Source organism: Pseudochaenichthys georgianus, chromosome 7 (assembly GCF_902827115.2).
Source record: "Pseudochaenichthys georgianus chromosome 7, fPseGeo1.2, whole genome shotgun sequence".
NCBI classification, from domain to species: Eukaryota; Metazoa; Chordata; class Actinopteri; order Perciformes; family Channichthyidae; genus Pseudochaenichthys; species Pseudochaenichthys georgianus.
In genome coordinates, this window is record NC_047509.1 from 21,892,209 (window position 1) to 21,910,028 (window position 17,820).

The 17,820-nt window shown below is 40.0% G+C and overlaps 1 protein-coding gene across 2 annotated transcripts; it reads right to left on the reverse strand.

The window, feature by feature from the left end:
• Positions 1–1,280: 1,280 nt before the first annotated feature.
• Positions 1,281–12,147, reverse strand: alx3 (ALX homeobox 3). 2 transcript variants are annotated; one of them, XM_034087895.1, is made up of 5 exons: positions 12,022–12,147; positions 6,039–6,345; positions 2,632–2,906; positions 2,221–2,346; positions 1,281–2,007 (listed from the first exon to the last, which is right to left on the reverse strand). In XM_034087895.1, exons 2-5 carry the CDS (start codon positions 6,202–6,204, stop codon positions 1,642–1,644), a joined length of 933 nt encoding a protein of 310 aa, XP_033943786.1. In that variant the 5' UTR covers positions 6,205–6,345; positions 12,022–12,147; the 3' UTR covers positions 1,281–1,641. The 2 variants fall into 2 exon arrangements, with proteins under 2 accessions (XP_033943786.1, XP_033943785.1); XM_034087894.1 differs by lacking the exon at positions 12,022–12,147 and having other exon boundaries at positions 6,039–6,418.
• Between the last annotated feature and the right edge of the window lie 5,673 nt (positions 12,148–17,820).

A 17,820-nucleotide genomic window follows, 5' to 3' on the forward strand; every position in this document is an offset into this window, starting at 1 on the left:
TCAAAACTGTTGGAAGATGAGGTAATTCGTTTTGATCCTCTTTTTAAGAAGAATAAACAATACTGTATTTATTTTATTGTCAAATATATCACATTTTTGCTGGCAGAGTTGCAACTAATTCACAAAGCTACCGACTTTCCTCTTTTGTTCATCGACAGATCATTTGGTTAACCTACTCCTTATCGAAAAAATAAATATTAAAATTGAGCACTGATACACCATCTGCTATTTCTTCAGCTTTCCTAAAGATGGCCATCTCCTCAATCCCTTATCCCTACTGACAGGTCTCCTTATCTCCTCCACTTAATCTGGGATTTAATCAGGGGGACTGTAACTTCAGTGAGGGCTGCCGTCTCCCAGGGCCTGGCTGGAATTTGAAGCTGTGGGTGTGGAAAGTGTTTCTGATGGGTTTCTGCTTTCTTCTATTGGAACCACATGTTAGTGGCTGACACAAAACCCTGACACAGACTAAAGGAACGGAGAGCGAGTATCACCTCTGGGGAGTTAGCAGGATTTCGATGTGCTTTGTTCAATGGTGACAAGTTGCATTCTCAATCCCTCACAGATTGAAATAATTGTGTCTGCAAAACATGTTGGTATTTAAAAATGTACACCAGATGGTATGGTACAATGCAATTCAGTGTTTCTTCTCAACAATAAAGTTAATTTTTTTGGGGTAAAGCACAGCTTGCATTTCCTGAAATCTTTATGAATGCATTTAGTATAAATACACGATTATGTATACCACAGAAACGTATTGATGTCTTATTCTTCCCATGGAGACAACAGTATTTAAAAAATAAAAGCAGAAGATCTTTAGTGGATATTACAACCAAAACATGGTAATCCGATTTTCTTCTGTTTGTGATTACTCAGTTGGTCGTGTTTGACTACTGATGGCAGACGTAAATCCTTCTTTCTGTGGGAGGCTCTTTACTTTATCATCAGTATAGGAGTGCGGCCACTCAGTTTGCATTTCATAAATGAGCCTGCCACACGCTGCTGATACATAAGGTGCTACCTGAAGGATTCTTGAAGTGAGGCCCATGCTGCAAACCTTGAGTATTTGTGTGTATTTCCCAAGTAAGAAGAAGCTCACTTTCTGCACAGCAGAAGTCTTTGTGTTTATGGCAACCACAGCCTGCGAAGCATTTTTGACTCACAACCACATTCCTAGTTTAATATCATAAATCATAAAATAATTAAAGCTGAGATTGTTTGTGTTCCGTTTTCTTAATGTATTTTCCCAAAACTAGACAGAAGATTTAGATGGAGGCCTTTATTAAGGGTCACACTATAAAGCACAACAGTCAAACATATAATTACAATTTTTACATGCTTAAATAATATTTCCTCTTTGGTTTCAGCATTGGGATATTAACCTAAACCTTGGAACAATACAGTTTCTATACAATAGGGTTTCGTGCTAGAGGCTCAAGTGGCCCCCAATGTTTATGAAATTCATATTTCTTAAGACCTTCATAATGATGGAAAGCCTCCAAGATGGCTTATATAACTGTTTAGAGGAATTATTTGAGACATATGCTGAGGGCAGTATGTACATTGAGGGATGTGTATGGGTCAAGGATGTAATATGCGTTGGCTCAGTCAGTGCATAATGTGGAGCTGGCTCTGTTGTGGTCATGTAGGCCAGGAGAGTATGCTGCCTGGCTCTTTGGCTTTCATTCGCAGCGCCACAAGGCCCGTCGGCTTGTAGTCGCTCTCCGGCCCCTCCATGGAATGGGGCCCGAGGCCTCCTGGGAAGCTGTGGAGGGAATACAGGCCGTTGATGCCCGGATGGTGAGACGGGTGGTGGTGGTGGTGGTGGTGGTGGGGAAGGCTCTGGGATGGGGGCATACCCATGAAGCCCTGCAGGTTGCTGTGGGGGTGAGGGTGAGGGTATGGACTCATACAGGACGAGGGGAGGGAGTCCGCTCCTAAGACACAGCCAGCACCTGGAGCACCGCCCCCCCCGGATGCCGCCCCGGGCCACAGGTTGCCCTGCATCTGCACGTCAGGAGATTTAGGATAAGACACATTTAGAATTTGAATGGTATCGACATGGAACATTTCATAATTAATGCTAATAACCCCAAATCAAGATACAATTATGTGCAAATGTTGGATAGAGATTGAAAAAAAAACGTTCCGAGCAGGCTAACATTTTTACTAATGCTTCCACTACAACATGCATGTCATGCGAGATCAGCAGTGGTCTACCTGGTATGTATCATGGCGAGGGAGAAGAGAGATATCATATGTAGCAGCAAAGTGGTTGCGGACATCCTGGATCTTCCCATAGCGTTCCCGTTTCCTCCATTTGGCTCTACGATTCTGGAACCAAACCTTTCGATAGAAAATAAAGAACAACACGAACATTTCAGAAACAATTGTTCTTGAAACTAATGATTATCTTTCTTTTTTGATTATTAAATATATGCTTGGTTTTTACATTTTCAGAAAATATTGAAAAATGCTCATCTCGTTTTCTCAAAAACCAAGATTATGTCTTCCTTTTTTTTTTGTCTGTTCAACACCCAAATATATTCAAGTTAAACTGATGTATAAACTCTCTTCTGTTTATAGGTATAAAAGGAAACTGTAACATCGGAGCTCGTTGCTCTCACACACCTGAACCCGAGCCTCAGTGAGCTCGGTCCTCAGGGCCAGCTGCTCGCGGGCGTACACGTCAGGGTAATGCGTCTTCTGAAATACTTTCTCCAGCTCCTCCAGCTGGAAGGTGCTGAAGGTGGTGCGGTTGCGCCGCTTCTTGTTCTTGCCCGATAAGTCGATGGAGTCGGCGATAGATACCCCATGCAGACCCTCGCCGGGCTCTTTCAGCTTCCCACAACATTCTAGGCCAAGGCCAGGGTAGCCCATCGCCTTTGGAGCTCCTTTCTCTCTGGCTGCAACATGGACGGGACACAGAAAAAGGTAGACAATGTAATAAACTTCAAAATAAATATTAATTCAAATGAAAAGTCTTGTAGTCAATTCATCAAAATACATTTATTTTGTCCCTGTTTCAGACTGCTGTTAGGGCTCAAAGGTACCACTGATTATACTTTTATAATCATCAACCCCTGGTAAAGATTGTAGCATTTATTTTGAAGACGGAAGACAAATACAATAAAAGCATATTTTAGCATTGTTAAAGTCTCATCATCTGTCAAATGATTTGTATAAACTGTTAACTTAGTTAGATTTTTTACCATTTTTTAAAAATATGTTCCAAATGAAAAATGTGCTTTTGTGGTAAAGTAAAGCTAATATAAAATAAAGACATGTATGCTTTTGAATGGTTGCTGAAAAATTGAGAATGAGAAACACACTTATATAGAAAAGGCCAATGCTGGAAACCAAATCTCTTTGCATTTCAGGCACCAATGCAAACATCTAAATGATCAAGTATTCCCATTATCACTGCTGAGAGAAAAGTTTCCATTTAAGACCAAATTAGTTAATTCTACAAAATCAAATTGAACAGCATAACGCATCAAACATTTTCTCTGAACATCTCTTGCTTGTTTTTAATGCTTCTAAATTTGATTCCTAAACTCAACTATAAGAGGCTGAACTGTGGTGATGGACGGAGCAACACGCACAACACTAATTCAGCTCAACAGTGATTTAATTTGATTAGCTGAAAGGTCCCACAGTAAACTCTCAGTGAGTTGGTTTGAATTAAACCCACAAGGCTATCAATACAAAACCGATTTGATATATATTTGGAAATGTAGAAAATAAAATGCTACGGTTCACCTTCTAAACAGACAAACCAAGTTATTATAAGGACAACATTGTTAATACATTAACATTAAAAGAAAGAAAACTAGGAAACAGCACTAGAGTGTATGACAACTTTCTATCTGTTAAAGCCACCTGATTGTTTAAATAAATAATATATATACTTCCCTTGGCATTTAGCGGAAAGGGGGAATCTGAAAGCATTATTCCCCTTCCTGTTAACCGACCATGGAAAAGCCTGCTCCCTCCCGCAGGGTTTGAATGTTGTTGTCTGCGTTCATTATGTGTAACCCTGACCTCCAAAACAAAATGTATTTCCGTCTATCTGCAGGCACTCACTCACTGGGGGCGGCTGAGACATTACTTTGCTATTCTCCTAATTCAATATGGGGCCCAACAGAGAGCACTTTTCATTGCAACATTAATTTCCTCGTGTCCATTAGATCTAACCTCATAATGCAGTTCATGCTCTGAACATTCACCGTTAAGATTTCAAACTGGGGCCGCAGGACATTGTATAGCTTTTACCCTGTCAAACACCCACATCCGCTCTGACTCCAGTGTAACCGGAGATCTTTGTGAAATGCAGGAAAAGGCAAATAAGAATTCTAAATGTAAAGGTAGGATCATAATGCTGTGAGCAAGGGGATCAATTCTAACACAGTCTTAGTAGAAATGTAAGCTTTTTATTTTCTGGGCTGCTTGCTCTGCACAAGTAATTCAACTTCAGTCTATTTTTTTCTGTTTATTTAATGGATATATATTTACTGGTTTTAAATCTGTATGCTAATAGTTAGAAAACATAGAAATAAAGGTCTTTAAAATGAGGCCATCTCAGCCTCAAACAAATATATTGAAAGATTTAAAAAGATGTACATACGTATTCTGACCACCTTTTAGTTGTTAAGTAGTGAGAAATCTTTTTGCCATTTTTGAAACAATTTCCGATCAACTCACCACTCATTAGTACTACATTTTCAAGAATCCACGGGAAAGTAACATTAATAATTAAATTAAACCAACCTCAATTAAACTCTGAGGTGTGAAGACGCTTAAAGTTTATAAATGTTTCGGTTTGTCCAATAATCAATCAACTTTGCTTCCACTGTAGACAAAACAGGAAAACGTGTCTGTCTTTGAAGGTGAACGAACCCAAAATCTAAAACATACAAATGAAAAGTGTTTTGTGTAGACACTCACGGGACCTTTTTTGCACATGCATGCAAAGCCCTACTAATTTAAAGTAATATACACAGTCATTTCCAAATTAAATGAAGCTAACACAAAGCACTTTACAGTGCACAAGCATATGTGTATCTGTGTGTGTCAGATACATGGGAAGACCACACATACTACACATATTAAAACCTAATTTAGAAGAAAAGTAATACAAATCCACTTTCAAACAGGACAACTGATATCGTTATCATAACTAATTGTGAAAAAAGTATATTGGCTGTCTTTGGCAGGAACATGAATCAAGCCGTTGTATATTGTTCTTGACACAGATATCACTGAGATCATCAGCGCTCATATCCTCTGTTGCCTTGCAGAATCGTCAACAGCAATAAATAAAGTGAAAGAGCACATCTTTCCTTCCGTCTTTGGTTGCAAATATACTTTTTGTTACTTTTCTTCCTAAAATTGACATTTACAGGCTATAACGTCTGACTCAAGCACGCCTGCTCGCACAATTCAAGTCAATTCTGATTTATATTACAAAAACATGCTAATGAAGAGAATATGAAACACAAGAGTGTGAGGACTATAATTCAAATTGTTTTAACTGACTGGTAGCCTAATGACACACCCAACTTGCAGCGAGCTGACCTTTAACCTCTCACTTTAATTTAAGAAAAGTAAAGTGAGAGAAAATGTGTTGACATTTTTATCACAACAATGCATTCATTAGCAAAGCCAGTCAAAATCAGTCAACACTTTGTTATTATTGTTAGTTAAAAGAGTACATTTGACAAGCATGCAAAATGCAGGAAAAGGAGGCTTATTGGAAAGCAGTTTCACTAGATGTGTTATTTAATTCATTGCTAAATTTAACAATGTATTCTAAAGGATAAGTATTATTCTCATTTTGTACTTCTTCATCCATGTGTTGTTTTACACCAACTGATGAAAGTATGGATTTTAAACATATTTTTTGTTAAGGCTCTCACTTCAGTGTGTGTTTTGCCACCAACATTTTTGTTTACTTGTAGTTTTGACAAAAAAAGAAAAGAGATTATTTGTTGCTATTATAATGTGTTTTTTTGTATCATACATTCTTTCGAACTCACCTTCTGAGTTGCCCTCATAAAAAGCCGTCTTCCCGATTATCGCTGTGCCCTTTGGGTCCTGGTTTATACTCTCCAAGAACTTGCTGTGTTTGGACGGTGAGCCGGGCGTGTTGGTCGAGGCCGCGCCGTGCGTAAAGTCCGCTGCAGCGTCCCCAAACCTCCCCATGGCAGCGGCGTACAGATCCCCGCGCAGGCTGAGGCGGTGAGGAAGAGGAGAGAGGTGCGAGGGTTTCTGCAGCTCATCGCAAGGGAGAAAGGAGCCACCGTGCTCCAGTCTGGGGGAATGTTCAGGCGTCCTCCTGCTGGCCTGCGAAGAGAAAGGCAAACAACTCTCCGTCTCCATTTTACGGGTCCAGCAGGCAGTATAGACAGCGACTGGGCGCTGGTAGTGTGGGCGCCTGAGTGAGAACGATTTTTTCTATTCTGTGTTCTTGTCAAGTGGGTGGGATTTAACAGATCAGAAACAAAGACCCGTGAAACCGGGAGTTGGAGTGTGTGTGCGTGCGTAAAAGAGAGGGAGAGGCTCTCTCTCTCTCTGTGTGTGTGTGTGTGTGTGTGTGTGTGTGTGTGTGTGTGTGTGTGTGTGTGTGTGTGTGTGTGTGTGTGTGTGTGTGTGTGTGTGTGTGTGTGTGTGTGTGTGTGTGTGTGTGTGTGTGTGTGTGTGTGTGTGTGTGTGTGTGTGTGTGCGCGCGCGCGTGCGTGTGTGGTGGCGTGTCTCAGCATCCAGCAGTCTGATATAATCCGCCAAAAATGCAATCACGTGTGGTTTCTGTCCCTCCAATTAACCATTTAATTCCTATTTCATAAATTATGTTGCTATGGACCAAACCAAGCAGGACAGGAGAAGCAGACACACGACCGTTTACGCACGGAGAATTGAACGAATACAAAAACACTTTAACCGAATACATGTATTTATTGTTTCAAATGTAATGTTTACATTTATTTTTACTTCATATCATTGTATTTTTATTTTATAAAATCGGAAAAAAGGATTGGGCCTAAATGTTACGTTTCATATTCTTCGTCAAAAAGAGACTTTCTTATTTTTAATAAAGAAATCTGCGACCACATTCTAGCTCTTAAACTAATAACCGCAAGAATAAAGTAAATATATAGTTTTCATTAGTATGTGTTGGGTTTCTCTGCTTCCATTAAGTATGTGTCCTTCTGCAGCTAAACGAGAATTGGGAATAAGGCCGACACCAATATGTCAAAAATGACAAAAATCACTGTTGTGACACAAATGTCTGATCATTTAATAAAATGGGGGGGGGGGGGGGGAAGCCTAATGCAATTACAAAGCATGTGGAAATAAGGTCAACATACTGCCAAGGTCAAACTAATTTCGATAAAAAGTTGAGAAAAATCCATACGAAAACATATTCATTAAACACACATAATATAAATAAAAATATTGACATTTATTAATACAATTTATTAAATGTTCACTTTACTGTGATATCTATTATTTCCGCTGTCTTTGTTTTTGAACAGATATGGTCATAAAGACTTTTAAAGTTGAAAATGCGTCGGCATCCGGGTTATTGATTAAACGATGTAACCCCATAAATGTCACTTGGTCTTTTATTTAAATCGTATATAACCATAACGCTTATTTTGTATCGCAGTCTGCTACCAAAATAATATTAATTTCAAACAAAAACTTCTCAGTACCGAGTTTATTAATTTAAACAGATTTACGTTTTCGATCGACAATCTTAAGAATAATGCAACTTTCCAGAAAAATGCTAAACCGAAATAAAGATTAATATTATTATAGTGATTAAAATACTAAACACAAAATACTAACTTTGTTACCGATGTTTCTTTTTCTATACAGTATGTTCGCCGTTTCCTCGACGTTCAGCAGGTATGATGTCGATTTCCTGCGGTTTTAATGAATGTCTTTTGGAAATTATAGAAACAGCTTAACAATCGTTAAGCATGTTATAACATTCCCAACTTGTAGTGAAATGCAGTTTTAATTAATGCAATTGATACATCTGTGGGGGGCTTTTACTTAAACTCACTTGACAACTATTTTGATCAATATAAAACGAATAATATATAAAATTAAAATAAATCGTATACCCATTGCACAGAGCACAAGATGTTATTCATTTAAACCGCAGCACAAAACTGACTGAATGTCTTAAGAAAGAGTTGGACTCAGCATAAGATAAAAGTCTTTTGATACTGACATGTAATCTCCGATCTAGACAAACCTCGTCTAAACAGAGTGCACTTACCAGGTCCAGACACAGTACCGATAGTTTTGGGGACATCTCACCATCTCTGTGGATACCTGAGGCCGCATGCTCCTCAGCTGATGGACAAGTGTGTAAACAAGAGGTCCATTTGGGCCAAGAGGCCTCATAAGCCCCATTTGATTCCATTTTGAGCCCTGAAGTGTCCACAGTAACAGATCCGAGTGAAAAAAGGCTGTTCAACAAGAAGTACAGAGTTACGATGGGATGTAAATGATGGCAATATGTGCGCTTACATTCTTGCTTGAATTGTTACAACTTCTAACTTCAGAATTTTCAATGAAAAATAGAGAACATGTAAACCTAGAAACTGTTTTTTTGGTATACACACAAAACAAAAATAAACCGACAGAAAACATTGTTTTCAATTCTAATGACAATCGTATTCCAATGTGCAGATAATACTTTAAAACATTCCTCTCTTTACCAAGAGATGCTTTAAAGTGTAGTCATACACAAAATGAAAATCCCCAGTCTTCATCTGGACACAAATTGCAAATAAATGGCTGCTTGCATGGAGAGGAAGAGTTCCTTCAAGTTTAAAATGATTAGTGACCATATAAGGCCTAATGACATGTGTAACATGACTTAGATTAACATGTTCAAGTCAGTAGAGCGTAGAGGCTAAAAAAGACCACGCTGTCATGTTAATCACAACCACAATGCCACCTTTTACCCTCCCACACTCCGAGTGTATTCATCCACTATAGATTTCAGTCTATGACGTGTACTTTGCCAGCATTTGTCAAACTGTCGGGCTGACCACCATTAAAAACCTCATAATTCTGTTAGAGGGGAATATAGGGGTTTTAAGATGTACACACGGGGGACACGGATATGTTTCTTAAATCCCGTGACAAGCATGTCCTCTGTAGCCCGGGGCAGCAGAGCTCAAACCCAGCTGAGTAAATGCATTCCAGAAATGTGGGCAAGAGGAAGAACGTCTGCGTTATGATCTCAGAGCTGCCGCAGGTAACAGTGTTTATATGAATACTGCATCAAGAGAGCATAAGATGTAGAGGGTATGCTATTTTCTGAGGAATCAAAGCCTCCTGTGATTCTGTGTGGGACATCTGTGAGCTGTGGTTTGTTTAATTATACTGAAAAAGAGAGTGGGGGGTGTCCTTTCAATCATGCACTGAGAAGTCCAACTTTAACAGAGCATTGTCCTTTATATAAAACTCACATATGTGATGTGTGCAGTTTAACTCTACCCACTCATAGGGGACGAAGCGGTGGTTAAAAGCAGGGAAATAGCAGAACATAACATCAACTCGATGGCCATACCATGACCAGCTCCTGCGGTCCTAAACCCTTGTCCTCTGAGCTTGTCCTGGGCATGACCCTGCACAGGAAATCAGTTCAACCTGTTGGGAGTCCCAGGTCTCCCCCAGCTGCCTCCAGCACCGGGCACAGACAGCGTGGATAAAGGTGACCCTGCACTCTCACCGCGCACCCTGCGGCCCTTGGGCTAGAGAGCCACTTCCACCCCCCCCTCCATTACATCCTGCATGGCTGTCAGTCTGCAGGGCTTTGTCACACCCTGTTACACCTTACATCGTCACGCTTTCAAACACACACAACTTAATGGAACATACACCGGCCTGCATGTGACAACAACACACTAACAAATCGGACAGGCAGTAGTCTTCACTATTAAGTACGATCCTACGTTTTAAAGTTCATATAATAACTTAGTGATGTTGTAATCATGCATAATAGTCTTTCTTGAGTGAGGAGAGTAAGCAAAGGTCTGACCTTTTCCAGGGACAATCTGTGTGATCCTCCAACAGCATGAAGATGGAGAAGTTATTAAGACCGACCTGCCATAGAAATACCAATATAGACAGCCAGATAGAATGAAGTAAAACTTTGTGCTTCATGCAATCTGTCTGTCTTTGTCTGGTTATCACTGCCTGGGGCCTTTCCTCTCACGTACAGGGTGGCGATTCAACCTGAGGTTTGCATTAGAATAGGAGAAGGATAGCTAATTGAATTAGCCGCCATGAATGCACAGAGATGATCCCATATGCAGAGCCAGGCCTCCTCTCAGAGGCCTCCCTCACATCCTCCAGTCTGTGTCCAGAAGCTGCAGAGCCAGCTGAGGATGTGATTGACAGCTGCTGACCTGGGGGTCAGCTGGCTGGAGAGGTGCATTCTGGGAATCTTAAGATGGTGCGCTGCCGCGATGGGGGTTGAGGTTTGTCCAAAGGGAAATGGGAAGTGGGGTTGCTGTCCTCTGTCTGACCTCCTGTGAGGCGTCATGGAGCCCAGCGAGTGTTAGCCACAACACACTGGAGATGAGCAGGGCCATATCTGTTAGAAATAATTGATACATGTTCTTGTTTTACTGTACGGACATATTGTTGTCCACCCTGTCCTGCCAGAGTTTTTAAAGGAGATATTTCTCCGTTCATTTTACAAAGATTGTGATATATTAAGCTGAATTAAACCCCTATGATCTTTAGGCCAAAGGACTTTGATGTTGGAGTGCAGAGTGCAGACAGACTTTACTGCAGCCTTTTCTTAAAATATGAATTTAAATATGTGTTGATTTATCAGACCATTTCTGTCTGCTGCTTAATGAATCTCCTGCTGTGTGTTGCTTTCATGCTGCAGTTTTAGACATTGGGAGCACATTTTTCAAATCCAAACATAACAAGGCCAACAAAAGATGAACTACTGTAGCAGTTCACTAGATCTATTTTACGTTGCACATTTTCTTTTTCCAGCATAAATATAGAGACAGCTACAATGAACCATGAAACAGTTATGTAAAAACTAAATAATAATAATTTCAATATTAACTACTCAGAATAAGGCTTTGAGCCCAAGCCGATATAAGCAATAGAAAAGTGAGACCACCCGACCACTATCTTTCACCCATCATCAGCATGTATCTGACTGGGGTCAAATATTGTTATTCAACTTAACCGGATAATTAGAAAATGCGACTTTTGACATGCTATCTGTCAACTTGAAGCATTTTGCCTGTCAGAGTATAGATTTTGCATATGGTTTAAAAATATAATTTAAAAATGACAACAGAAAAATAAATAATAGCTTGTTGGATGATATGGTGATTTACTATTCAATTATACAGTGGTCACATTAATGCAACCAACCAAGGACAACTGTGTTTAAGTTCAGGAAACGTTGGTCCAGCCTTGTGAAAATCTCTGGTCTACAGGCGTATTTGTACATGAGTTTGACTAATGTAATACACAAGTTGGTTCAGTGCAGTATGAAGTGTCTACAATTGCATTCAAATGGGCCCCTAAACTTAATCCTGTTTAGGGCCCAGTGCCACAGAAGTCTGGTTCCTGCACATAGCCTACAGGTGCCGTGTTGGACTCTGATCATTTAGCAAATTAGCATACGCGCACTTAACCTCTTTTATATTGGACACAGAAAGCAAGGGAAAGCTTGCTCGGCACAGTAGCTAAGAAAGTGAAATGCTGCAAGTGTGTGTGTGTGTGTGTGTGTGTGTGTGTGTGTGTGTGTGTGTGTGTGTGTGTGTGTGTGTGTGTGTGTGTGTGTGTGTGTGTGTGTGCGCGTGTGTGTGTGTGTGTGTGCGCGTGTGTGTGTGTGCACGAACATCGGGTTATGAAGGCTCTGTCTGTCGTGATAGATTCGCCTCTCTGCTAAGAAGAACCCGCTCTTAATGAAGGACAGACCGCCGGTTACGACACAGCCTCGCTCCCTATACTCACAATCTCCAGGAATCCGTAAACATGCACCTCAGCAAAACCATCTGGAAGTATCAGATAAAGACACACGCCAGAGCTAAAAAATGAATAATCCTAAAATATGTTTTGGAGAGGAAGCGTTGACGAAGAGGCCCTGTTGGGCGGTGACGCGCGTGGAACAGAGTAGACTAAGAAATAGCCTGCAATTTCCCTAAAAAATAAACCTGTGGTGAGGTCGTCGTTGGTTTTGCTTAATGTCATCTGCGGTAATTATGCTATTTTATGTATTTGTTATTGTTTGAATTCTATAAAGGTATATAGACTTAATTGAACCGTGCAGTTTTAGTTAATATTTGATATTGAGGTCAAACAGTCTTTAAAATAGTAAATAATCTTCTTTATTGACGAAGTTAAAATAACATCAGATTATAAATGGTCAATTGAGGTGGAAGCACAGCCTACAGTTATTTGGTGGTTTGGGCTAAAGCCTCGTTTATATGTGTGCCTTGAAAATTACTGGCCAAGTTAAAGTTGAGCTATGATTTAGGCTACTTCTGACTGGTTTTATTAAAATATGTTGAGGAAATAGTTGGCTAATGCATCGAGTTACCCGCAAGACGAATTGTTGGACCTCTTTAGCTCTAAGTAATGGCTATAATCTTATTGATGCTGTTTTTTACAACAACCTCTAACACTGCCCGTGACCCGGGGTCTCAGATTGAATTAGAGGTGGTCGAGAAGCAGAATGGAGATCATGGGACTTCCAGAGCCAGAGGATATGAACCTCCTCAGGTCCTTCTGTCTTCCCGGTGATATAGGAAGTGTCTATTCAGATCAAGACGCACCTGTGTTCACCCTAAAAGAAAATCTGATGTCAAGATTTGAAATCAGCTGTCAGTGGTTGAGCTACAGAAAAATAAAAATAACTTAAAATATCAGGGTATGCTAATAGTGGACAATTCAATTTATATTATCAATATATAGAGATCTATTTATGATAAGTGACATTATTATACCCACTTATTCAAGATTTAATCTAATATCATGATTTCCAGTCTGACATAACAGTAAAAAAAATTACTAACTATTTTCCCCTTTTTGTCTTTCTATCACAATGAAAAAAAATCTAAAAATAGATGAGAGCATTTTTTTCGGCAAATAACTATCCCATCTCCAGATTAATTTAGCTTTATATTCCGGAGATACATTTTTCTTCTGATTGAAACAAACGAGTTTCTTTTCAGAGTTTTGACTGCAGGTTTTTAATATTCCCCACGTCATCTCACAGACTAGCTTTCTTTCTAATTATTATTCCTTTTGTGTAATAATGAACTGGAGCAAAAAAATAACGAATGGTTTACTTGTCATATGGACACATTTTTTTACAAGAGAAAAAATAATCTGAAATTGGATTTTGAAAAAATAACATTATTAGTGTTTGTTTTTATTCAAGACTGTTGACATTTTTAGGCTAGTGGCTTTCTGCACTGTGATAAATCAGAATAAAAACCTTTCTGCCAATCGAAATAAATACTAAATGTGAAGTTATTATTGTGCTCTGCGTGCACAAAAAAGCGTGATTGAAGCAGTTACTGTCGACTAAATTAATCTATTCTTCACAGTTTTTCGGGAATACAAATTGGTAATAGGCCTACTGTAGTAAAAACCATTAACATAGGCAAATTATATTTCGTTTCGTTGTTAGTTTAGCTAAATATAAATGAAGACGAAATTCGATTAAAACAAACTTAGCCTACTTTACCGAAAGTTTTCGAATTTAATTTAATTGACAGATTGTTGATCATTGTCTTAAATAAAGATCGCATCCTTTAAAGTAATGTTTATGTCGGTGTCAGACAGACAGACAGACAGACAGACAGACAGACAGGTCTGTTTTGTTTAGGCTCAAGACATCAGATGAAAACTTCTGACGCACAGGAGTTCTCCGGTAGCCTAGCTGTCTCACTTTTTTGGAAGAAAGCTGTCAGCTATAAAAACGTATGAAAGTCACACACAATTATTTTCGTAACTGCTCACAATGAATCTGTCCAATTTTTGAGAGTTAAGCTGAAAAAAGTAAGTGTGGAAAATGAAACGTTCACATAGCTCTGTTGCTATCAGAGGTATTGTTAGACTCACATGTTTTGTATAGATCTTACAAAATGTTGAAGGTATGACTGTGAAATATGTAGTAGTGTATACCAGATTTTCAAGGCCTATACAAGCCCCTAAAAACGATAAATAATACGAAATTAAGATCGATAGATAGTAAGAGAAACAAGGAGCTCAACATATTGGGCAAAATATATATGAATTGTGCTGTTCTCACAAAATCTGGCTTGCAGTACCACAAACAACAATATAACAGAACAAAGTATTTCAAACGTACTTAGTGTCTGAACTAAGTATGCCTATTGCTGGTAAAATGTCGAGATAGTAAGCCATCATATCTGCCTTGCAGGATCACATGCACTCTACATTATGCATATTTAAATAAGCTGGTATATTCAGTTAACCAATTATTTTCAGATCAACATAATTGTGAACTATAAGGGAGAATATAGAGATTCTTGTCTCAGGGGATCAGTTGTTTTATCTGCTGAATGCCAAACCCCCTGGTGCAGTGCTGCTCTTTGTTCCTGTCCAATCAGATACAGCTGTACAAGCCAAACTCCACAGGGAAAGGCAGGGTCATCCTTCCAGCGGATGCCTGGGCCCATCCTGCTACTGGTGCCCCGAGGGCCTGGGCACAGAGCGCGACCCCCCAAACCGCCACCCAGACACTGGCCATAATGCACCACTTCACCCACAGCTCACTGCACGGTGGCGTGGGTTTTGTCTCTGCCGTGACTCATCCTTCGCATTCAAATGTATTTTTATCGTACAGGACATGCAATTATTTCAAAGACATTAAGGCACATACAACTGGTATACTTCAATGTTGGTGTAGTCTCTCAACCATATTATCTGAAATAAGGGTACATATTTTAAAATCAATGCAATGATTGTTCCGATGTGTATTTGGTGTGAAAGGCCTCATGCAGGGGAAACTGGCCCTGTTGTTCAGTTATCAGAAGATCTGCAGGCAGAAGATGAGGTCTGTAAATTAGAGGAACTCTGACACATCTGAACGAAGCTGCCACAAGTCTGCTGGGGAAGAACAGACCATAGCGAATTAGACTGAGTGGAGTTTCACCAAGAAAGGACATGTGAGAATCCTGCCTGTTTAGAAAGAGAAAAAGTAAATGACCTTGGGGGCTGAAGTAGCTCGATAGAAAATAAACTGTTTGGAATTACTCTGCACATTCAGGAATGGAAAGCAGCTGCGAAAATGTGAACGTGCTCAGTTGATTTCTCTGTGATTTGGAAAAGCTTTCAGCAAGCACATCACACTAACCTCTAGGCTCAGAGAGCAAAAGCACAAGTTATAATGTTTTCAACATGTCTCCGCTTTTTAAAAGAGATAAATCGTACCACTGGAGGTTCAAGTTGAACTAACTTTTTGCGTTGACTCGTAGGGAAGCAGCCCTGCAGCAGGAAAAGGAGCTGATGCACTGCTGAGATTATTTGAGGTATGTGACAATTGAGCAGCAAAGTTTAAGGGATTTAGGTAATGATAATGAAAGCTACAGTTGGCAAGCGAGGCTTGAGCACTCCAGTAAACGGCACACTGGAGACTACGTCTGCACCAAGTTTCAGAAAATCAAATTTATGGCCACTTCACAGCAGCTGGATTTGCACTTCCGACCAGGGGATAACATTACCAAACACCATGGAGAAGGCTGATGCATACGTAGTGCAGTTGGGAGACTCTCCATTGCTCTCTTGCCTTCTGCGATACACAAAACCCCTGTTTATAGAGACACTAGCACACTAGCACAACCAACATAACTGCATACAGGACTCATATATCAAACTACATCTCTTTTTGAGCAACTTCACAGCAATATGATTAAGGTTTGTATTTCCCACTTTTTTGATCGTTAACTTTGAAAAGTTACATTCTTTGACTATCCCTACGGTTTGTGTAACCAAACTCTTAGGTCAGGATTGAACATGGGTGGCATTGAATGGGAAATTGCTCTATTTAATGTGCTCAATGTTTTTCTGGAGCTTAATAGCCAAGTTACTTGCAAGGCCAGACAGCTTAAACATTAATCTGTAATCACTTAGATCTACAGTGCAGCACCACTGACCATAAATTAGAAACTGGATTTGATTTGTTGAAGAACCAGAAAATACATCTATTTGATGAAGACCCCAGCGCCCTATATGCATCTTCAGGGAGCTGAGATGTGACATTACAGATTTGGGCAAAAAGAGTTTTGTTTCTGTCCATGGGAAACAATAGTAAACATTTCCCCCAGTGAAGACTGCATTTATCCAGAGACATAGGAAAAGCATTTTTGACATCTAAAATTGAGTGGTTTATCCCAGTCAGGATGTTAAGCCCTGCCATGGAAAGTAGTCAGCTGCGACCTATCCGCTTCCCAAGAGCCAACATTCACTGACTTGGCCGGGGAGAGTAATCTTGCAACAACCTAGATGGAATAAAAGCCAAAGTCTTGCCCTTACACTATAGATATTTTTCGGTCTGATGCACACTATCTTCCCTGAATCACAAGCTTGAGCACTCACTTTATAAACGTCTTATGTACTCTGCCTAAATGTTTGGTAATCAGATATCCCAGACCGAGACAAGACAGTTGACATTCCCAGCTTCAGATTTCAAATGTTTTTGCAACAACTTCATTTAAACGCCCGTCAACACGAACCCAACAAAGCAACAGTTGCTGTTGATCTAAGTAATCTTTAACAGATACATATTTAATTTCATGGAACCTCATTTCTTTCTTTGTCAAATGTTTTATTAGCGTTGTGTGGAAAAAACACACCAGCTACACCACATGTTGGTCAAAGCTAATTTTGTCGAATGCTGGGATATTGGAAGTGACCACTGTCCCCGTGGTTTGGAGACCTGACAGTGAACTCTGAAGGCCAGCCGCCCCCCAGACAGCTCCCCCTCCAGCCATAGTCTCCATTATGCAGCCATAGCCTGGGGACCAATCACCCCGGCTGCCCTCTCTGTCTCTCTCTTTCCCTTTCTCCTTCCCTTTCACTATCTGTCTCTGTTACTCTCCGCCTTCCTCTTTCTCTCGTTTCTCTCGTTTTCTCTCTCTCCAGGCTCTCTTTACCCGTTGCTTTCAAGAGCTCCCTGTGTCACCAGATTGATTAAAACAAACACTGACCCTATTTTGGTATCTAATTCAATTGTGCTCTTTTTCTTCTCACCGGCCCTGGAGCACGCAGAGTATTATGTGTCTTGGGAGCCACAGGGCCCCCCCCCCTCTGTGACTGATCTTAGATTTCAAACACTCGGGAACATCACATATGGTGGGCAAAGAGTAAATAAAGACTTATTAAACTCCCTTTTTGCATTCATGTGTAAACAGGATTTAGAATCATGAGTATTAGACTTATATTCCTGTGGTTGGAATGATCCAATGCTGCATCCGAAACCCACTGTGCATTCTGTAAACTAGTTATAGTTTAAGTTAGGAGTAAAGGGATGAAAGTGTGCGTTTCAGAAAGCTAACCCTGCTGGCAAGGGTGCTGACTGGGGGGTTATTGAGAGAAGACTGCTGTTTATTGTTTTATTAACAAGAGCATGTTGGCCTCACCAAGTCAGGGCTTTACCTTTGACCCCGAGGAAAAAGACTAAAGGGCAGCAGCTTATGTGTATCAAACAGGCAACTGCTCTTATTGAAGTCTGTGTGTGTTTGAAAGAATACGTTTTATAATTGCCTTTTAATACTTTTGTCT

Coding starts and splice junctions, on each gene's coding strand:
- alx3 (XM_034087894.1), bottom strand. CDS start 6,381: ATGGAGACGGAGAGTTGTTTGCCTTTCTCTTCGCAGGCCAGCAGGAGG. Junction 2,907..6,038: donor TTATGAGGGCAACTCAGAAG/GTGAGTTCGAAA, acceptor TCCATGTTGCAG/CCAGAGAGAAAGGAGCTCCA. Junction 2,347..2,631: donor TCACTGAGGCTCGGGTTCAG/GTGTGTGAGAGC, acceptor TTCTATCGAAAG/GTTTGGTTCCAGAATCGTAG.